The following is a 19,117-nucleotide window of genomic DNA, read 5'->3' on the forward strand; positions in this document are numbered from 1 at the left end:
AACTCCTTTGCCCTTCCCACCATAAAATATGTGCTCTTCATCAAATAATTACAGGATTGGAGAACCTATTCGAAAGAGAAAAAGATTTCCTTGGCCTTTGCCATCGATAATTTTCCCACCTGCTTAATTGCATCCTGTGTAATTACTCTTGCCCTGGAAAGGGGAAGGGTTGAAAAATGTCTCCTTGTCTGGTGTTTTGAAAGAATGCGAAATCGATATCTTGCCAATTGAGGCCTGCTTCGGGGAACTCCAGCTGCAGTTGGACCTCTCCAGTCTCCATGGGATACGAAGCCCTAGCACCGGCTCTCGTGGCTATCAGAGCTTAATCCTTTTGAAAGCAACTAGTTGGACGGGCAGCGGGGGAAGCTCAGGTGGCAGGAGGCTGGGCCAGTCCCTTTCAGTGGCGCTGTGGGCGTCCCGGGGGCCTCTGAGGGCAGCATCAAGAGCACACACTGGGCAGCTCTTGGGTGTCTGCCTTTCAGGCGTGATTAGAGCAAGAACGGCTTTGTAAATCACATAGCAGTCTGCTAAGCTATTTAATCTTCAGCCCAGGACCCCCTTGGGTGCAGACACACACTTTGCTGGGAATTTTCTACGTTGCTCAGTGAAACACGCCAGCAAATATAGGACTAAAAGGGAAAGTATTTGAAACATGGTTCAGGGCAAGTCCCTAGTCAGCATTGGAAATGATCGTCAGCTGAATACACCTAGTTTAATGACACAGAAATTATATATTCCACTGCAGTTTTTTATGATTAATTGTGACTTGGGTCTAAATATTTGAACCCTAATGTCATAGAGCAAACGGACGTTCGTGAAATGGCTGGCAGGATTAGAGATTTATTCATTAGTAATGGTGGGACAGAAAATCACCTGGCCTGTATGAGAGGAATACAGGGTATGCCTTTTTCCTTTCTGTAAACCCAGATATTCCTGCCTGGCTTAGAATGCCTTTTATTCTGTTGTGTAGGGGCAGAGGACGGTGATCTTAGAGGAAGGAAAGTGTGTTCAAAAGTAGTTAGGTCCTCTTTTCACATTAATAAAAGCATTCTGCTTTGCTCAGGCATCGAATTCCTAAAAGGATTTCGGGTAATACTGGAGGAGCTGAAGTCAGAGGGACGACAGTGCCAACAACTGATTCTAAAGGACCCGAAGCAGCTCAACAGTAGCTTCAAAAGAGCTGTAAGTCGCATGCAGGGGAATGCACCCCTGAAGACGTGCCATTGTTCTGGGGACTGAATGGTCTATCGAGAGCCTGTGAAACTGCAGAAGGAGGGGCTGCGGACTCCAGCCCGCCTGCCCAGGTGGGCCAGCCTGCTCCACCCTCCCAGAAACCCTCCAGCATCTCCTGGTGGTAGACAGACACACCTCTCAGGTTACCAGCTGGAGTGGAGCAGCCATCCTGGAAGGTGGTGTCAGGAGAGGATGTGGGCTCTTCCCCACCAGCTTGCAGCCTCGGCTTCATTGTCGGAAAAACAGACAGTGTTGTCCATATTCCTTTTCATTTAGGGGTCCAAACCTAAACTTGATCTGGAAAAGAAACCTGACTTCTTCCTGCCCTGGGACACCAACCCCCCTGCCCCCCGCCGCCAACCCTAGAACTGTGTCTGGGGGACCTTCAGGATGGACCGGAACTCTTGCACATAGGTAGAGGTGTGGGTGATTTCTCTGTGACATCACACGTGTTTTTTGATCCCTTTTAGGGGATGGAATCTCAACCTTTCCTGAATATGAAATTTGAAACGGATTACTTTGTAAAGATCGTCCCTTTTCCTTCCATTAAAAACGAAAGCAATTATCACCCTTTCTTCTTCAGAACCCGCAGTGAGTATGGTCTTTCCTGCCTACTTTCCATGGGGAGACATTTCTCCTGCTTTTAAAGACATTTTGACAGAGATAGGTTCAAGAGTACACGAAATACTAGTATGAAAGAGAAAAGCATCCAGAAAAGCAATTTTAAAAATTAAGATTTGACCCAGGCTTCCGTGGTGACTCAGTGGTCAAGAATCCACCTGCCAATGCAGGAGACATGTGTTTGACCCCTGGGCCAGGAAGATCCTCTGGAGAAGAAATTGATAGTGCACACTAGTATTCTTGCCTCAGAAATCCCATAGACAGAGGAGCCTGGCAGGCTTCAGTCCATGGGGTCACAAAAGCGTCAGATACAATGGAGCAACTAAATGACAAAAACTGTTCATCTAACCAGAAACACCCATTCCTGGCTTGTTATAGAGCAGACATGACAATTGACCTTTTTTGAAGGTGCTGCAGTACAGCCATGTAGTAAAATTGTTTAACTTAAGAAGAGGAAAAGAAAGTATAAGTTTATTTTAAGGTGAAGGGTAAGCATGAAATGATTCCATTCTGTACCTGTCCTCAGGAGGGTGGCCTCTGTGGGTGGCTGCCTGTCATTTTTTCAAGATTAGGTTAAGAAAATCAAGTAGTGTCCCTGAGGTCACCTCATTCTAGGAAGTTTATGTAACATCTCTGTGCCAGACTCCATTCTAAATACTTTCCAAACATGAATGCAGTTGACCTCCATAACAGCCCTACAAAGGATTTAATCTTACCATCCCCACTTAGCAGAGGTGGAGCCACACATAGAGAGGTTAAAGGGGCTGCTGGGGGGCTGGGATTTGAATGCCGCGGAGCCCGACTCTGGAGTCCTCACCCTGCAACCAGCCACCGGCTGTACAGGGTCCCCCTCTCTGCCTGCCTCTCCTTTTCCACCTGTTCTGCACACAGTGTGGTGTGTCTTTCATCAGCCCAAACTGCTGCTTTAGAGTTCTTACTCTGCTCTGCAGAGTTCTTACTCTGATTGTTTTCTTCTTTTAACACTGTAGTGGTTTTCTATGCAGAAAGGTTCGTTTTCTTAATGAAAATAAGATTCCATGGGGCAGAGACCATGTGCATTTTACAGTATCTCTCAGTGCCTTACATGTAACAACCAGATAGAGGATTCAAAGAATGTATTTATGCAAAGCTTGCCTAAATCGAAACTAGCCTACTTTAATTTTCTTCATCAGAATCAGTCTCTCTGAGGGTGAGGTGGGGCAGGAAGTGCATTTATCACCATTTCGGGCACCGTGACCTCAATGCAGCCTTTGATTTTCTTGGCATCGTAAGCATATTTTCCAGAGGGTCCTCCTGGGTTAGCAACGTGGCATATAGGACCTCTCTCATGGTTTTTTTGTTTGTTTGTTTGTTTTTTAATTACATTTAAATCCGACTTCAAAGCTGCTTGTTTTCAGCACTGGTACTGCTACTTAGTAGATGGCTGGATGTCATTTTTAGACTCCATCAAAAGGATTTTAAATTGGAGAGCCAGCAAAAGTTAAAGTAACCTCAAGACAAGTTGCCAGGATCACTCCAGTGTTCTCTCATGCCTCACCACTCTGCATTTGGGTAGGGGCTGGCATTATTTCTGTCTACAGCTAAAACAGAGCCCCTCCATAGGACAGAAGCATGGACACAGTCTTGCTGCCCTTGGCCATGGCCTTGAAACTATGTAACACCTGACAAGCTTTTAAAATGTAGGTGACTTCATATTGTTTCCACTTATGTGGCATAAAATGAACTGCATTAATATCTTTATACTGTACAATTCAAATTTTCACAAGATACAACTGGGCTATACTGAGAAGCATTGTTGACTCAATACAGTTGCTATGTTTTACATACTTTCCAGCAACGTTCAGTGCAGAATATTTATATTGTATTGAATTGTTAGATTAGGAAGATGTCAAACTGTCCTAAAACTAAAAACATGTGTCTTTCTTAATAGCGTGTGACCTGCTATTGCAGCCGGACAACCTGGCTTGTAAACCTTGTAAGTATAGCTGTCCTTGGTATTTCCAGGTGGCACAGTGGTAAAGAATCTGCCTGCCAATGCAGGAAACGTCAGAGAAGTGGGTTTGACCCCTGGGTTGGGAAGATCCCCTCAAGGAGGAAATGGCAACTCACTCCAGTATTCTTGCTGGGATAATCCCATGGACAGAGGAGGCTAGCACACTACAGGCCCTTTGGTTGCAAAGAGTTGGACATGACAGAGTGACTGAGCATGCATATAGCTGTCTTTGTCCAATCTCAAGTGGAGTCAGGGTGGCCTCAAGTCGCTTACTCTGGTCCTTCCTCCCCCTAGTCTGGAAGCCTCGGAACCTCAACATCACTCAGCACGGTTCGGACATGCAGGTGTCTTTTGACCACGCACCCCACACCTTTGGCTTCCGTTTCTTCTATCTTCATTACAAGCTCAAGCATGAAGGACCCTTCAAGCGAAAGACCTGTAAACAGGTAAGCTGCTGGGTATGCATAAAGAAACCACTGCATGTTTTAAAGTGACCCCAGAGCCTCTGGAATTTGGATGGTTCAGTGTGAACATTAGGCTCTCTGGTCTGTGAGCATAGGTAGCTATTCCAGAATGTTATCACTGAGTTCATCTCGGGGTCATCCTGAGTCACCCCTCACTCCCTAATTATCTAAGTATCTCTACCCTATCTGGTCCAGTGCTGATGCAGCCAGTGACGTTTTACCAAAGGAACCGAAACAATGACGTAGTTGTCAGTTCTTTAGTGTTTCAAAGCTGAATCAGGTGCTCACTGTGTGTCTGTGGTCATTGGGTCTTTACAGCTCAATGAAACCAAAGCTGCTATTATCCTCAGATATGGAACCTGAGGCCCGTGGAGGTCACCTGGCCTGCTGCTTAAGGCCTCACAGCTAATCTGGGAGCCAAGTCACTAGCATGTCAGTGGCTTGTAATTTATACAGAGGCCAAGGTTAACTTGAAATTCAGTAACCAAGTTCTTAAACTTGAGATAGTCAGAGGCAATGGGTGGTATTTCATGGAAGTTCACGAGAATGCTCGATGACCCCATAAGAGCACCAAGAGAGGTTTTTGGTCCTGGTGGCAGAAACCAGCGCCCTCCTAGATGCATGTGCCGAGTTTGGTTTTCCTGCCTGCTCTCACCTCTGTCATTGACCTTCTGCTGCTGCTGCTAAGTCGCTTCAGTAGTGTCCGACTCTGTGCGACCCCACAGACAGCAGCCCACCAGGCTCTCCTGTCCCTGGGATTCTCCAGGCAAGAACACTGGAGTGGGTTGCCATTTCATTCTCCAATGCATGAAAGTGAAAAGTAAAAGGGAAGTCTCTCAGTCGTGTCCGACTCTTAGCGACCCCATGGACTACGGCCTACCTTCTACTCAAGTCAAAATTATATTAAATAAAATATGCCCAAACAGGGGAGGGTAATTTTTTCCCATTTATTAAGTAAAAGGTATTCTAACTAGCTGCTTTGTCTTCAAATAAAAAACTGCTGCTCTGGGCACTACCAGCCAAGCATAGACTGTGACAGGGGTCGCAGGTTCTCCTGGGCCATGTATCAGAGTGAAGTTCAGATACGCACAGTTGCTTTCTAATTGTCATCTTCTGAAAACATAATTGAACCTGGTGAGAAGTCTCTTTGATTCAGTTCCAAAACAAAAGAGGGGTCCTGGTGACCTTTATCTGAGAAGAAAGTTTTAAAGTGTTATTTGTTTCTTTGCAGGAGCAAAATACAGAGATAACCAGCTGCCTTCTTCAAAATGTGTCTCCTGGGGATTATATAATTGAGGTACACACAACTCAAGAAAGACCTATTATTTTTATTTAAAAACATTTTTTTTTCTGTACCATGTGGCTTGCAGGATCTTAGTTCCCCAACCAGGGACTGAACCCAGAGGCTTGCCAGTTAAAGCACTGAGTCCTAATCACTGGACCACCAGGGAATTCCTGTTTTTTATAAAAAGTTTTATTGACTTATAGTTGATTTACAGTGTTGTGTTAATTTATGCTATATAGCAAAGTGATTCAGTTATACATACACACACATATATATTTCCTATTTTATGTTCTTTTCCATTCTGATTTGTCACAGGATATTGGATGTAGTTCCCTGTGCTATACAGTAGGGCCTTACTATTTATCTATCTCTGTATACTCATTTTCTTGGAAAAGCAGAGATGTATCTGATCATTACTATCTAATCTCAGCTTGAAAATGGTCACAGGCAGCAGCAGCTCTGTCCTCCCCTTGCCCCACTGACCACAGATAGAAAAATGAATGGAATCTGTTGAGATGGTATCACTTAGAAAAAAAATAACACAGCATCCTCTGCTTTGCAGCTGGTCGATGACAGTAATACGACAAGAAAAGTGATGCATTATGCCTTAAAACCAGGTGAGATTTTGTGTTTGTTTGAAATGTTGCCTCTGGACTACAGAGTGGACCAAGGTATTTGATACTTTCCGTACTTCATGGTTTAGGAAAAGAAAACACTTGAGCTCCTCACTCTTACATGATGTTCCATCAAATCTGACTTTCCTTCCACCCTAATGTTGATGCCTGGAAGGTTAAAGCCAGTGTGTTACAGGTGTCACTGGGACTAAATAAGTAGTCAATTGTCCTCAGAAGCAAAGTGGTGGGTTGGGAGGTTTCCTTAGGCAGTTCTCACTCAAAGGTATTCAGTGATCTCAGCAGGTTCTAGCTGTTGAATTATATTCTACAGCCTTTTAAAGTGAATCTTTTTATAATTACCGAATCATTACTAGAGAAAAGTGGTCAGGGAGTCTTGGAACCTGTTATGTGGCTTATTTTTAAAAAGAAAAAAATGTTTCTCTTTGAACCTTTTACACTGCTCACATCTAAAAGCCTTCCCTTTGAAATTTCCCAGTGCATTCCCCGTGGGCTGGGCCCATCAGAGCCGTGGCCATCACTGTGCCATTGGTCGTCATATCGGCATTCGCGACGCTCTTCACGGTGATGTGCCGCAAGAAGCAACAAGGTATTGTGTGGTGTGTCCCCCTCCAATCCAAGTTGGCAGGACTGGGGCCAACAGAGAGAGACTGGGAGCACTTGGTCCCTCCAGGCAGGTGACTGGGAAGCCACACAACTCTTGTAGTCAGTTCCCTGGCTGCTGTAGTTCCCAGAATTAAAATGCTTGACTTTTAACCTGATGAGCCACTAAAAGGGCAGGTGTGCTTCCCTTCTCAAACTCAGGATGATAAATTCAAGAGCATATAGAAAGTTCCAAGGTGAGTAAAGGAAGAAGTAGGGCTTTATCACTTATAAAAGTCCGATGACAGGAGAGAAACTTGTGGGACACTTGGAAATGTATCCTTAGTCTGAGTGGTGGTTACACAGGTATATACTTAGATAAAAATTTCCTGAGATATACTCTTAAGATTTATGCACTTTACCTTTGTAAGTTTTACAAAAAACTCCCCAAACCTCGATGAAAGTTTTAAAGAACATCAGCTCTTTATTGAAGCTTCATTGGTCAGGTAGCTGCACTCAGTTGGAAGAGCTGGTTCAAGATACTTGCTGACCAGAGTGGAGGGTGGGTGGCCCCTGCAGTGTTTCTGGCTTAACCAAGCTCAGTTTCTGGTGAAGAACAAATTTTGGCCATTTTTGGCTCCACTGGAGAAATCAGCTGTCCCATTCTCCGAGGTGACCCAAGGGGCTGGTAGAGTTAGGGAGCTGGGAGTACCCCAGGTGACATGGCGACTGTTGTTTCTTGAAGACAGCATTACGTCTCCAGTCATAGGGAACAAGTCAGAGCGTTGCTCATGGGCACCAACCCTATCTTCTTGTCCACTTTAGAAAATATATATTCACACTTAGATGAAGAGAGTTCGGAGTCCTCCACGTACACCACAGCACTCCCCAGGGAGAGGCTCCGGCCTCGGCCCAAGGTCTTCCTCTGCTATTCCAGTAAAGATGGCCAGAATCACATGAACGTTGTCCAGTGCTTTGCCTACTTCCTCCAGGACTTCTGTGGCTGTGAGGTGAGGAATCTAAAGTCTCTTCTTTTATCCTGGGTGGGATGTGTGCTAATAAACTCTTAGCTTCCGACCTAGGGATTAGCCGTGGCACTCTTCTTTGAGTCTGTCACAGCCATCATTGAAACTAAATGTTTGCTGACACACAGTTCTAACCCCGACACACTCCTGCTCAAAAGCCTTGAGTGGCATCCACCTGGCAGGAAGTTTTTTAAGCTTTAAAAGACCTGTTGGGTGTATGGATGGTGGAGGAGATGGCAGTGTGCAATGAGGGTGGTGGGAGGAGGTCATCATGGCATTGGAGGGTCAAAGAGAAAATGGTAAGTAAAGAAGTGAGTTTAGACAATTCTTTGGGGGAGCTTTGCCAATAAGGGAAAACAACATGTTAAGTGCTCATATGGTCTACTCTGGTTTCTTGCCTATTTTGAGTTAAGCTATTAACATGTAACTTTTTTATACTGTCATAGAATTCATTTTAGAGTGAAGTTTGAAGCTCTCACGGAAAACACACTCTGTTTGTTACAGATGCAAGAACTGTACAATAATTCTGTTTTTGTTGTTTACTCGCTAAGTTGTGTCCAACTCTGTGACCCCATAGACTGCCAGGCTCCTCTGTCCATGGGATTTCCCAGGCAAGAATACCAGAGTGTGTTGTCATTTCCTTCTCCAGGGGATCTTCCTGACCTAGGGATCAAACCTACAAATCTGTGTTTCTACCATTGCAAGCAGATTCTCTTACTGTGGAGGCACCCTTGAAGTTATTTGTGCTTTGAAATGGAGGGCTCAGTGAGTTTCTTAGACTCTCTCCATGTGGTGAGGCTGCCCCCTAGTGTCAGTAAAGCATATTTACAAGGCTGGCAGGGTTTCTAGAGGTGGGCTGATCAGCCTCAAAGACCAGCAAGTGGCACACAGTCTTCAAATACAGACAGCCCGTCATTTGCTCTGCTTTGTGAGTGACTAGCCTGGGGAAAGGTGGGCTAGTGTAACATAAATACGGGTGTAATAGAAAATTTGGAAACTAGATAAGAATGACAAATTTAAAAATGAGTGGTAATTTTAACTTGGAGAAGAGGAACCACAGTTAAAGTTGCTGTATTTCCTCCCAGTCTTTTTCTGCATAGATGAACTCATATATACAGTTTTGCATTTTGGATGGAATGGAATTATTTTTTTCTTTCTCTTCACTCAGTGACTTTTTATACTATTAGTAGTTCTATGTAAACTGAAGTTTTAAGTAGACACTTGGGTCATATTAATGATTCACCATAATTGAGTTTTTTCAAATTGTTAAACACCTTTGATTCCAGTTTGCCTCATTTCTGCTGATTTTCCAAAGATAGATACCTGGATATGGAATTGCTGGGTCAGGCAGGAACATTTTTTTAAGTGGTTGGTCAGTTAGCTTTCAGAACATATAATGTTAGTGAGAATTAAGGAAAGGGTAAGACAATTCAGGATTATTTTCAGCAAGTAGGTAGATGTTGGGGATTTCCTTCCCTTTGGGAATACCTTAGAGCAAAAAAGGAAGTCAAAGTCATTTCAGAACCCTTTCCCCCATAAGATACTCTGGCTGTCACATTTGGGCATAGGCATTGGGAATTAATTTCTGAACTACAAAATGAAATTAACAAAAGACTTTGCAGCAGAATCAGATGAAGATGGTCTGAGAAAGTGAAGCCCTCTGAGGGGCCACATATGTCCTGTGGTCTTACTTTGTCGGTGCTCCACTCCCAACTCCCTCCCAGACCTCCCCTTGGGTTAAAGGCCTGGTAGGGCTGTGCTCCTGTTGATTGCTGAGAAGTCATGGTGAGAGACGGCAGTCTCTACGAGTGAGTGAACCAGATGGTGGTGTTACTGCAGCTCATCACCCTTCTCTCCATGCACCAATCACCTGGTAAATAGCAGGCTGACCTCAGGGCTGCAAGAGTGGCCAGGGAGGCCCTCTTTGTCACTTATACTATCTGTCATTGAGTCAGCTGGCAGCATGAGTGGGCTGTGGGCAGTACTCTGGCATCCAGACCTGAACTCCATTTCCAAGCCTACTTTGAGATCCCTCACCCACACCCTTCTATTACCACCTTCCAGTACTCTCTTCAGGATCTGCCCCTATCCAGGTGGCCTCACTCATTAGATAGAGCCTCCCTCATATCCTCTGTTTTCCATGCTCACCATCACACTCTAAGTCCACTGGAGGCTTCATATGTGATGTGTGACTTAGGCAGGTTGTCAGATACTCTGAACTTCTGTCTTCACTTGTAGGGTGGGAGTGGTAATGAGCCCACAGTATACTAAAATGAGGACCTGATGCAGAGGGCCTGGTGCTTGGTGGTCGGTCACCCATGGAATGTTAGCTGTTTCTTGGAGTTGGGCGGCCTGGAGCCTGCACATAGCAGAGATTTGGGGCAGATGATGAGCCCATCTTGTAACATTGCCCATCTTGTCACTCGACTCTCCAAGCTGTACAGGTGAGTGAGGTTACCTGTTCTCTTTCCAGGTGGCTCTGGACTTGTGGGAAGACTTCAGCCTCTGCAGGGAAGGGCAGAGAGAATGGGTCATCCAGAAGATACACGAGTCCCAGTTCATCATCGTGGTGTGTTCCAAAGGCATGAAATACTTCGTGGACAAGAAGAACTACAAGCACAAAGGAGGCGGCCGAGGCTCTGGAAAAGGGGAGCTCTTCCTGGTGGCGGTGTCTGCCATTGCCGAGAAGCTCCGCCAGGCCAAGCAGAGTTCATCCGGGGCGCTCAGCAAGTTCATCGCCGTCTACTTCGATTATTCCTGCGAAGGAGACGTTCCCGGCGTCCTGGACCTGAGCACCAAGTACAAACTCATGGACCATCTGCCCCAGCTCTGCTCCCACCTGCACTCCCAGGACCGCAGTCCGCAAGAGCCGGGGCTGCAGCCAGGAAGGGTTAGCCGAAGGAACTACTTCCGGAGCAAGTCAGGCCGCTCCCTGTACGTCGCCATTTGCAACATGCACCAGTTTATCGACGAGGAGCCTGACTGGTTTGAGAAGCAGTTCTCTCCTTTCCATCCGCCTCCTCTCCGCTACCGGGAGCCAGTCTTGGAGAAGTTTGACTCGGGCTTGGTTTTAAACGAAGTCCTCTGCAAGCCAGGGCCCGAGAATGAATTCAGCCTGAAGGCCGAGTCGGCGGGCCCCGGGACACCGGCCGACTCGCACTCTGAGGGCCCGCAGTTCGGGCCTGACGAAGACGTGGAGGCTGGACCCGTTGTCGCGGGTGCCAGTGCCGTTCTGCGGCCCCTGCTGCACGCGGGAAAAGCTGCTGGGCCCTCGGACATGCCGCGGGACTCGGGCATCTACGACTCGTCCGTGCCCTCGTCTGAGCTGTCCCTGCCCCTGATGGAAGGGCTCTCCGCGGACCAGACGGAAACGTCTTCGCTGACGGAGAGCGTGTCGTCCTCCTCAGGCCTGGGTGAGGCGCGGGGAGCGGGAAGCTGGTGGTACGGTGGTTTGGGTTTCTGATGCAGGCTACAGCCTTGCTCTAGGGTTCCAGAATCCCGGAGAAGCTTTTTGCTAATTTCCCTGCAATTTTGTAAGTCGAACGTTATGGGAAGTAACAAAACTACATTGGTAGCCTCCCAGGTAATGGGACTGTTCAGGTGTGTGAGCTACAGAAATACTGATAAAAAATTATGGTGAGCGGCCCGGTACCATGTTAGGTAACATACAGTATGTGCACTAGCTCGCCTTTCTAAAATGAAAACGGGTAGATACTAAAACACATTGGGTCCCAAGTGTGTTGGATGAGTGTCTGTGGACCTATAGATTTGCAGAGTTCACCACTCCCAACCTTGCCAATATCTTTAAAGCCACATGCATTGACCCAGGGGTTCATGGGGCATAGTATTCTCTCCGTTCTAGCTCAACACAGGCTCTGGTAGAAGGGCCTGCTTCCCCAGGGAGCCCCCCCACAGGATGCCGTCTGCAGCTGGTCTTACTGTGCCTGTAACCCTTTGGAGTTCATGCATGCAAACCTGGCCCCTCAGTTGAGGGAACTGGAATCTGGTGGCAGGATGAGAATGCCCAGCCTTGAGTGGTGGGGATGCCTACCTCACTTGTGCAAAGTGCTCGGTGCAAACCCAGATCCAGCCTCACTCTGGCCTGAGCACCCAGCAGTAACATGTGACTCTGCCCTCTCTTCTTTTCTTAGGTGAGGAAGACCCTCCTGCCCTTCCTTCCAAGCTGCTTGCCTCAGGGGTGTGCAAAGCAGAACCTGGTTGCTGCAGCTACACTGGTGAACTCCACACAGTCGCCCCTTTGTAACAGAGTGGAAGAGTCTAAGCATTGCCACTTTAGCTGCCGCCTCTCTCTGGTTCCCCAGCTCATCTCTCTGGGTATGTCGCCCACTTGGAGCTGAGGTCTCTTACAAGGATATTCAGAGCGAAATCCTGGCCAGTACTTGCTCTCCTTGCCTCTCTATTCTCTACCAAATATATTGGCAGAGTCTCCAGTTCTCTGAAACCATGTGGAACTGTGAAAGGCATGTCCATAATGTCTGACAGCAGCTTGCCATGTTAGGTCAGACTTTGGACTAGAGCCAGTTCTGGGAGGTAGGGAAGAAACAGGAAAATACCCGCACTGATCATTCAGACTTAATTTATCTGTGCAAACTTTGCCAGTTAGCTATTGGCTGCTTTGATTTGAAATGCTTTGTGGAAAAAGCACTTTTGATGCCACTACAGCCGCAGAACTCAAGTGCCAGTCTCTGTGGAATCCATGTAGTTAAAGATAATGCCTCTTTCCATTGTTGGTATGGAATTTACAGAGCCATTTACAATGCCATGGGTGTTAAAAAAAAAAAGCTCTGGAGTCAGAGGTCAAGAAGGTAACTAAATATAGTCATTTTTCATAAAAATGAGTCTTAACATATTAGTGGGGGACATGTCTGGCCAAGGAGGGGGCTGCAGGGCCAGGCCGATGACCATCTAGACTATTCTTTCTGAGATGGGTTGGTCAGTGTGCAGAGGGCACTGGGGCCACATCTCGATCTGAATAGGCATCACGCAAGGGCCAGGTCTGCCCACCAAGTTTCCCTGGTTTATACTTACTTTGTTGAATCTCAGATGTTGGTGCCTAAATGTTTATTTTTAAGAAACTGATACCTAACTGGGCTGTATGCACTGAAATTATAATTTGTGCTTTGGTTGACCTCTAGTCTAAAGCTCTGAACAGAAAATTAGGGATGAGAATCCACTGACAAAACAGCAGTATGTGGAGGTGGTAGCCAGTTAATCTGCTGAACTTGTTTTGCCTAATGACAAACCTCTTTTTAAGAAGGTGAAAAGGAAGGTATTGTTACAAAGATGAATGTGCTCTTTAAGTATTGTCTAGAGAAGACATGGGACCTGAAATCATTAAATTCTTGAATCTTAAAGTACTTCCCTCACAACCCCAGCCTGTGAATAAGGTTTCATTTTCTTTTTGTTTGACTTACCCAATTAAAGATTTGTCTCTTGTACTTCATTCTACCAAAAATAGGTATTGAGAGCTTAAGAGGAAAGAATTTGCTTTAAAAGGGAGAAGTAATATGTTCTGTTTTTATGAGTGACTTCTGTACAGAATTTTTGTTTCCAAAGGGAAAATAGTTGTTCCTTTTTCCTCTTCATGACCTTAAGGGGGAGTGAATATCTTTTTCTACCTTTTTCATAAATGCTGTTGGATTTTGGCACCAATACCAGGGACCCCGATTTTTACTCCTTCACAAAATAGGACCAGTATTGAGGGCAGGGGGGACACCGAGAAGCATCCTAAGGTGGGGTGTTGGGAAGTGGGGAGGGAAGGACTTTTCCTTCGAGGCTCATGCCCAGCAGGTGGGGAAGGGAAGGCTTGCACCCTTGCTGGAAAGAAGAGGTTGTGTGTATCTTTGATGCAAATACCACACTGCCTGCTCTGTAAAGGCAGCTGGCAGCTTCTTGGGAGAAGAACATGCTCGTCTGTTCTCTGGCATCAAGTTTCCTGCAGCTGCTCTGAGGGAGAGACAAGTGGGCTGCAGAACTGTCTCCCCTGTAAGACCAAGCATCTTGCTGGAGGAGGGATGTTCCATGCTGTCACTGTGGAATCCAAGATGAACGTAGTTTCTGCCCACCCGTGAGTGTCCTGCCATTCCATTGTCGGCATCCATTCTGTGAAGGAGATGGGGCAGTCTTATTAATGTATGAAAATGCACTTTGGAACATTTTCAGAGTGATTTCTTACTGAAGTCAAGAAATGGCGCATGCCCCAGAGGTGCCATTAGGAGCTGCCTTAGGATAGATGTTCAGCTTTGTATGTGAAAGGAGGCATCTCTGAGAAACTGGTCCCAGTAACAGAGTGAAAGACCAGAGAAGAAGCATCAGCTGAGCTCCATGAGCATGGGCAGAGAGCTTGCTAAATAAATGTACTGTGAAAATGGAAAGGAAAAATTGTGCTTGGCCAAAAATCAAGTGATGCTTTAGTTTGGATTTAGGGTTTAGGTACTTATTCTGAAATAGTAAAGATTGTGATGTTCAGCATATCAAACTTTTGTACCAAGTAATGAAAATGACAGTGTGAATGCCCAGCTCTGAATAGTTGAGAAGTCCAACTTTCTAGTGTTGTCTTACTACTTTCACTTTTTTCTTTTTTTTTTTAAAACCCTCCCCATCTCTTGCTGGAAGTGGGAATGGTTGCCGTATAGATTAATGCAAAACGTTTTACGCAGAGGTGCTTCTGACTCACGAATGGTCCTGGATGGTGGAAATGATAGGACAGAATTCAGATAAAGGTTCAAAAGTCACAGGCTTTCAGATGCTGGGGAACCGAGAATTCGAATATGGGAATGAACTCAATGAAGGGCCTTCATTCCTAGAGTAAAAGGCTCTATAGCTCAGATAGGTGGTATCCTCTGTACCGGAGACCAGAGGTAAGTCCCGGCTTCCTTCAGCTAACTGGGAAGGGCAGGTAGTTGAAATGAGGGAGCTAGTTGTTTATCTTGACTCACTGATGCCCTGCATGTCTGACACACATGACACCTTAGCATTTGGCACAGTCGGCTTTTCTTAGAGCATGGCCAGCTGGGTGAAGGCCCAGGCAGAGGTGTGTTCTTCTCTGAGATGACCTACAAGCAGTAGGGACTGTCTGGATGGGCCCAGCCCAGTCATACAGGGGCAGGAGGCTTTTGGAGGACTGAGGCCTCGGCCTGTGAGGTACATTGATCTCTAGATAATCAGAAGTCATCCAGGCCCAGGTCCCAGGACTTCAGTGAGTGACCCAGCCAGGTGATGGTATTTTGAGCCCAACATGAGAGAGGCCATAAAGGTCATGAGACAGTTTTTGGTTGACACAGTAATAATTAAAGATAGTCCCAGGTCAGAAGTTGAGAGTTGAGTTGTCTTTTCCTTTAGAAGAAGCAAAGGAAGAAAAAAGCTTTTTTTTTTAAATTCCTGGTGAAGAAATGACACACTTTCCTTTCTAAAGAGAGAAAATTCTGCAGTCCACAACCAGCTCAACACTAATTGGGCTCTCTTAAGGAGAGAGGAATTACTCTGTCTTATTGGAGAGAGGTGGACAATAGCAGTGAGAAGATTATGAGCCTTTTCTAGTTGATATGGTTGGGAAAGAGTCTGTTCTTATTTAACAAATGCTGTTCCTTCAGGAGGCCCCCCTGTAGCACGCGTGGTGATAAATAAGGTGTGATGACAAACCCTTCTCAGGCTCAGAGAGACAGTGGGGCCTGGTGGAGACTGTGGCCAGCGGACACCCTTATGCTTCACCTACAGGGAGCAGCCACTCCAGCCAGTTGTGACCATATAGTGTTTCCTGATTGTCCCATTTTTCAAGAGAAACTGAGAATCTGGGAGTTTTACATGAAAACAATGATTATTTTTCTTTAGTATGGGCACTAAAATTCTTAATTGAATTCAGGAAACCCATGGGTGGACCTGATTTGGCCTGCCTAGCTATCAGTTTGCCACATCTGCTTTAGAAAATTTGAAAAGAAAGGCATCCATGGTAATTACAGATGTCTGGTATCACAAGAAAATAATCTTGCTAAATGCAGCCAGAAGTTAGATTGGTTTTTTTTTTTTTACCCATTGCTTCCCTAAAGAAATTTGCTATGATTGTGAATACATTTGAAATCTTTTGATTGCTTCTTTCATACTTCATATGTCTTAAGAAAAAGGCAAGGCAATTGTTAATTTCAAAATCAGATTTCTCCTCATTTAAAAAATGTGACACTTGGAACAGTTTCATTTAAATTCCACACCTTAAAGGTCCTTATTTATAGTTTTAACTCTTGGCTTAATCACTTTTTTGGATGAATTAAATCACTTTTTTAATGCTGAGCTTAGGCCAAGCCCTAATGAGGAAAGCAGACATCGTGGAGAGTAGGGCAAGGAGTCCTGAGCATCCACTAGAGCCAAGCATTTGCTCTGTCTTCGGTTTTAAATAACTTGTGAATTGATCTGTTTTGGAGATATGTGACAGAATATGGAGATACCAGTCAGGAGTCTTCATGGAGTTGGGTCATCCTTGCTATATCACCTCCTTTCCAGGTTCAGGGTTAAAATAAACAGAAGGAGATCAGACTGTAAGCCAATAGCTTTCATGCTGATTGCAGAGCTTTGAGGGGGAGAGAAAGTTTGGATTATCTGACAGGTGCCCATCTAGTGTCAAACAGGAAGGGTTGCACATGAATTATTTCAAACATTTGGCTGTGGATGTGATTCTGGCTTTTCAGTGAAGGAGCTTCTGTAACCTACTCTGCTGATCAGATAGTTCTTTGTACATCTTCCTTATAGAAAACCAGCCTTCTTTTGTTCAACATGTAGTGGAAAAAGAACAGCTGGTCACCTTCCATGTATTTGAAAACCACAGTGAAATCATCCCTCTAGTATTTTTATTCCAGTGCTAAATAATCCCACCGCTACTCATTCTTCACAGCTCTTGTTTTCCAGGGGCTTAATAACTTTCAGTGCCCTTCTGTTTCTCAGCTTCACACTCAGTTTAGTTGCCTGAATAGAATGTGGTGCTTTATTCACATTGGTGCCTTGTGAAAGCCAAGCTCAGGATGGGGATTAACAGAAATTTTTATGTACCCAGCTTCTTTTACTATTTAGAAATATAAAGACCCTTTTTTAAAAGTGGTATATCACCTGTGTTCATTTTGAAGGTTGCTTACTACATTTTTTTTCTCAGCAGTAGTCCTTTATCATATGTGGGTTTGTTGTTTTTTTCCCTTCTGTGTTCAAACACTTGGTGCTTATTCTTGATGTGTCTGATGTTATTCCCGAGCTTCTTCAAGATACCCTTCAAGACCAGCTCTTACTTTCTGAGTGGCAACCACCCCTCCCTTTCAATTTTGGATTCTATTTTTATATATCTGTATATGTCACCTTTAATTCATGACTCACAGTATTATTAAATGGTGCAGACTTTAGCCACAGACAAGATAGCAGTTGCTAAGGGCTAATTTGCTAAGAGGGCGAGTGAGGCCCTCTCGGGAATTTTGGGCAGTTGCCTTCCCTCCTGTTCTTCGACTCTCCAAAATTCAGTGAGGACCACAGACTCCGCAAGGAACATGCCCGTGTGCTAAAGGGCTGGAGCCATGGCTCCAAGTTGACCAAGCACTGTGGTTTGTACAAGCAGATGTCTGACAAAAGCAAACCATTATGACTGTGTATCTGATTTTTTTATCAAAGAAAATTTCAATGGAGAAGATTCAAAGAGGCTATCTTCTGTTTGTATGTGACAAAGACAAAGTTGGCCGCTCCAGTCATTAGCCAAAAAATAATTACCGTTGGATGACACTAATGTGTAAGCATGTTATTTTTAATAAGTGGTTATTTTCTGTCTCAAGAAAAAGATGTAGTGAGTCTGGAGAGAGCAAAAGCTTTTGTAAAAACCAAATGTATTCATTTAGAGAGTAGATGACTTTTATTTTCACTGTTTGTTTTGTTTTTCACTGCAGAAGCTCCCTATTACTTTGGGGGGAAAGCCTGTGGAACAGTGGTTATTGCCATTGTCTTTGTTTCATCTTTAAGTTTCTCTCTTGGGAGGTTTGATGGAATAGTGAGCACTGACCAGCAGACTGTAGCAGCGTGCTATATTTTCATGTTGAAGATGTTATCGTCTTATTTGATTTGTACATAACTGTGAATGGGTGACAGTAGTCCACAGGTGACATTTGCAGAATGTTCTTGTGCCCTAGAATCTCTGCATCAAATAAAATGTTTTGCTTTAAGATTGTGGTGGCTCATTATTCTAGGTCATGTTTTCTGTTTCCTGAATAGCTGGGGTTCCTAGCACAATTTTCTGTGGGCCCTCATTTTGAGAGGGAGAGACCCATGGTGAGGAGGCCAGGGTGGCTGGTCTGTCTTATACTTGCAGGAAAAGGAACCTGCTGCCCTTGATCGCTTACTCCACCCTCCGTCGGTCAGATGCCTGTTGTCTCCTCGGTGTCTGGAACAGGGGCAGGGACACTTACCTCAAGGAGAAATTTGGCTCTCAGAACAATGGACTTTCTTTGAAGAAATTGGAAAAGAAGTTGATGGATGCTGAAATTTGGGGGCCACAAATTTCCTGTCATTCAGAAAGAAAAGGGTGCCTGTTCATTCTTCTGACATGAGGTGTCTCATCTTCTGTACGCCATGTGCTCTGAGTTACATCCCTGGTTTATGTCAACTTTGGGGTCTCATTTTTGAGATTCTGACACCCAGAAACGGGATAGCTTTGCTGAGGGCACAAACAAGAAGTCAGCAACATTAGCATTCGTATATCTGATTGAGTCATCCTCATTCCTAACCAATGGGCTGTACTGTCTCTCAACATAATTTCTAAGAAGAAAAAACCTTGAGTAGCAAGTTATGGCGTGTTGGTTCCCTCCTCAGTCCACATATTGAGCGTACAGCTGGTTCAGAGGTTAAGCAGACGGATCTAAAAGGACTCCATTGGAAGGATTTCATTAGGCAGATGCTGCAGTAAGTGAATACCTCTTTCCTGTTAGTGGTGAGAAAATCCTCTTTGGACAGCATGAGAAGCCCTAATTTTTACCATGGTATTAGAAAGCAAGAGTCCATTTTTATATCTGCTTTGGGGTCATACAGTTGCCAACATCTGTGGGACCTCACTACTGGTTTTATTTACTTCGTTTTAGAAATGCAAGCTTTAGGTAGCAAATACCAGCTTCCCCTTGCAGGCTTTAATTAGGAAACACTTAATTTAGGTTTAGTTGAACAAGAGGCTACAGGCAATAAGCAGGTGGATGAGGAAGGAGACGTAAATTATATCTTCACTGTCTCGGGCATGGGTGTCCCCTGGTGGC

General features: G+C 45.0%; 1 protein-coding gene across 1 annotated transcript in view; it reads left to right on the plus strand.

Annotated features, from left to right (window-relative positions):
* Nucleotides 1-18,037, plus strand: part of IL17RD (interleukin 17 receptor D) — a 65,422-nt gene extending 47,385 nt beyond the window's left edge. The window contains exons 4-13 of the mRNA XM_018038412.1: nucleotides 1,064-1,182; nucleotides 1,704-1,824; nucleotides 3,785-3,829; nucleotides 4,142-4,293; nucleotides 5,543-5,608; nucleotides 6,159-6,213; nucleotides 6,707-6,817; nucleotides 7,636-7,820; nucleotides 10,309-11,248; nucleotides 11,987-18,037. Of these exons, the coding sequence (XP_017893901.1) occupies nucleotides 1,064-1,182; nucleotides 1,704-1,824; nucleotides 3,785-3,829; nucleotides 4,142-4,293; nucleotides 5,543-5,608; nucleotides 6,159-6,213; nucleotides 6,707-6,817; nucleotides 7,636-7,820; nucleotides 10,309-11,248; nucleotides 11,987-12,099 (1,907 nt within the window). The 3' untranslated portion in view covers nucleotides 12,100-18,037. The remainder of the gene's footprint in view (nucleotides 1-1,063; nucleotides 1,183-1,703; nucleotides 1,825-3,784; nucleotides 3,830-4,141; nucleotides 4,294-5,542; nucleotides 5,609-6,158; nucleotides 6,214-6,706; nucleotides 6,818-7,635; nucleotides 7,821-10,308; nucleotides 11,249-11,986) is intronic.

This window comes from Capra hircus, chromosome 22, assembly GCF_001704415.2.
Source record: "Capra hircus breed San Clemente chromosome 22, ASM170441v1, whole genome shotgun sequence".
NCBI classification, from domain to species: domain Eukaryota; kingdom Metazoa; phylum Chordata; class Mammalia; order Artiodactyla; family Bovidae; genus Capra; species Capra hircus.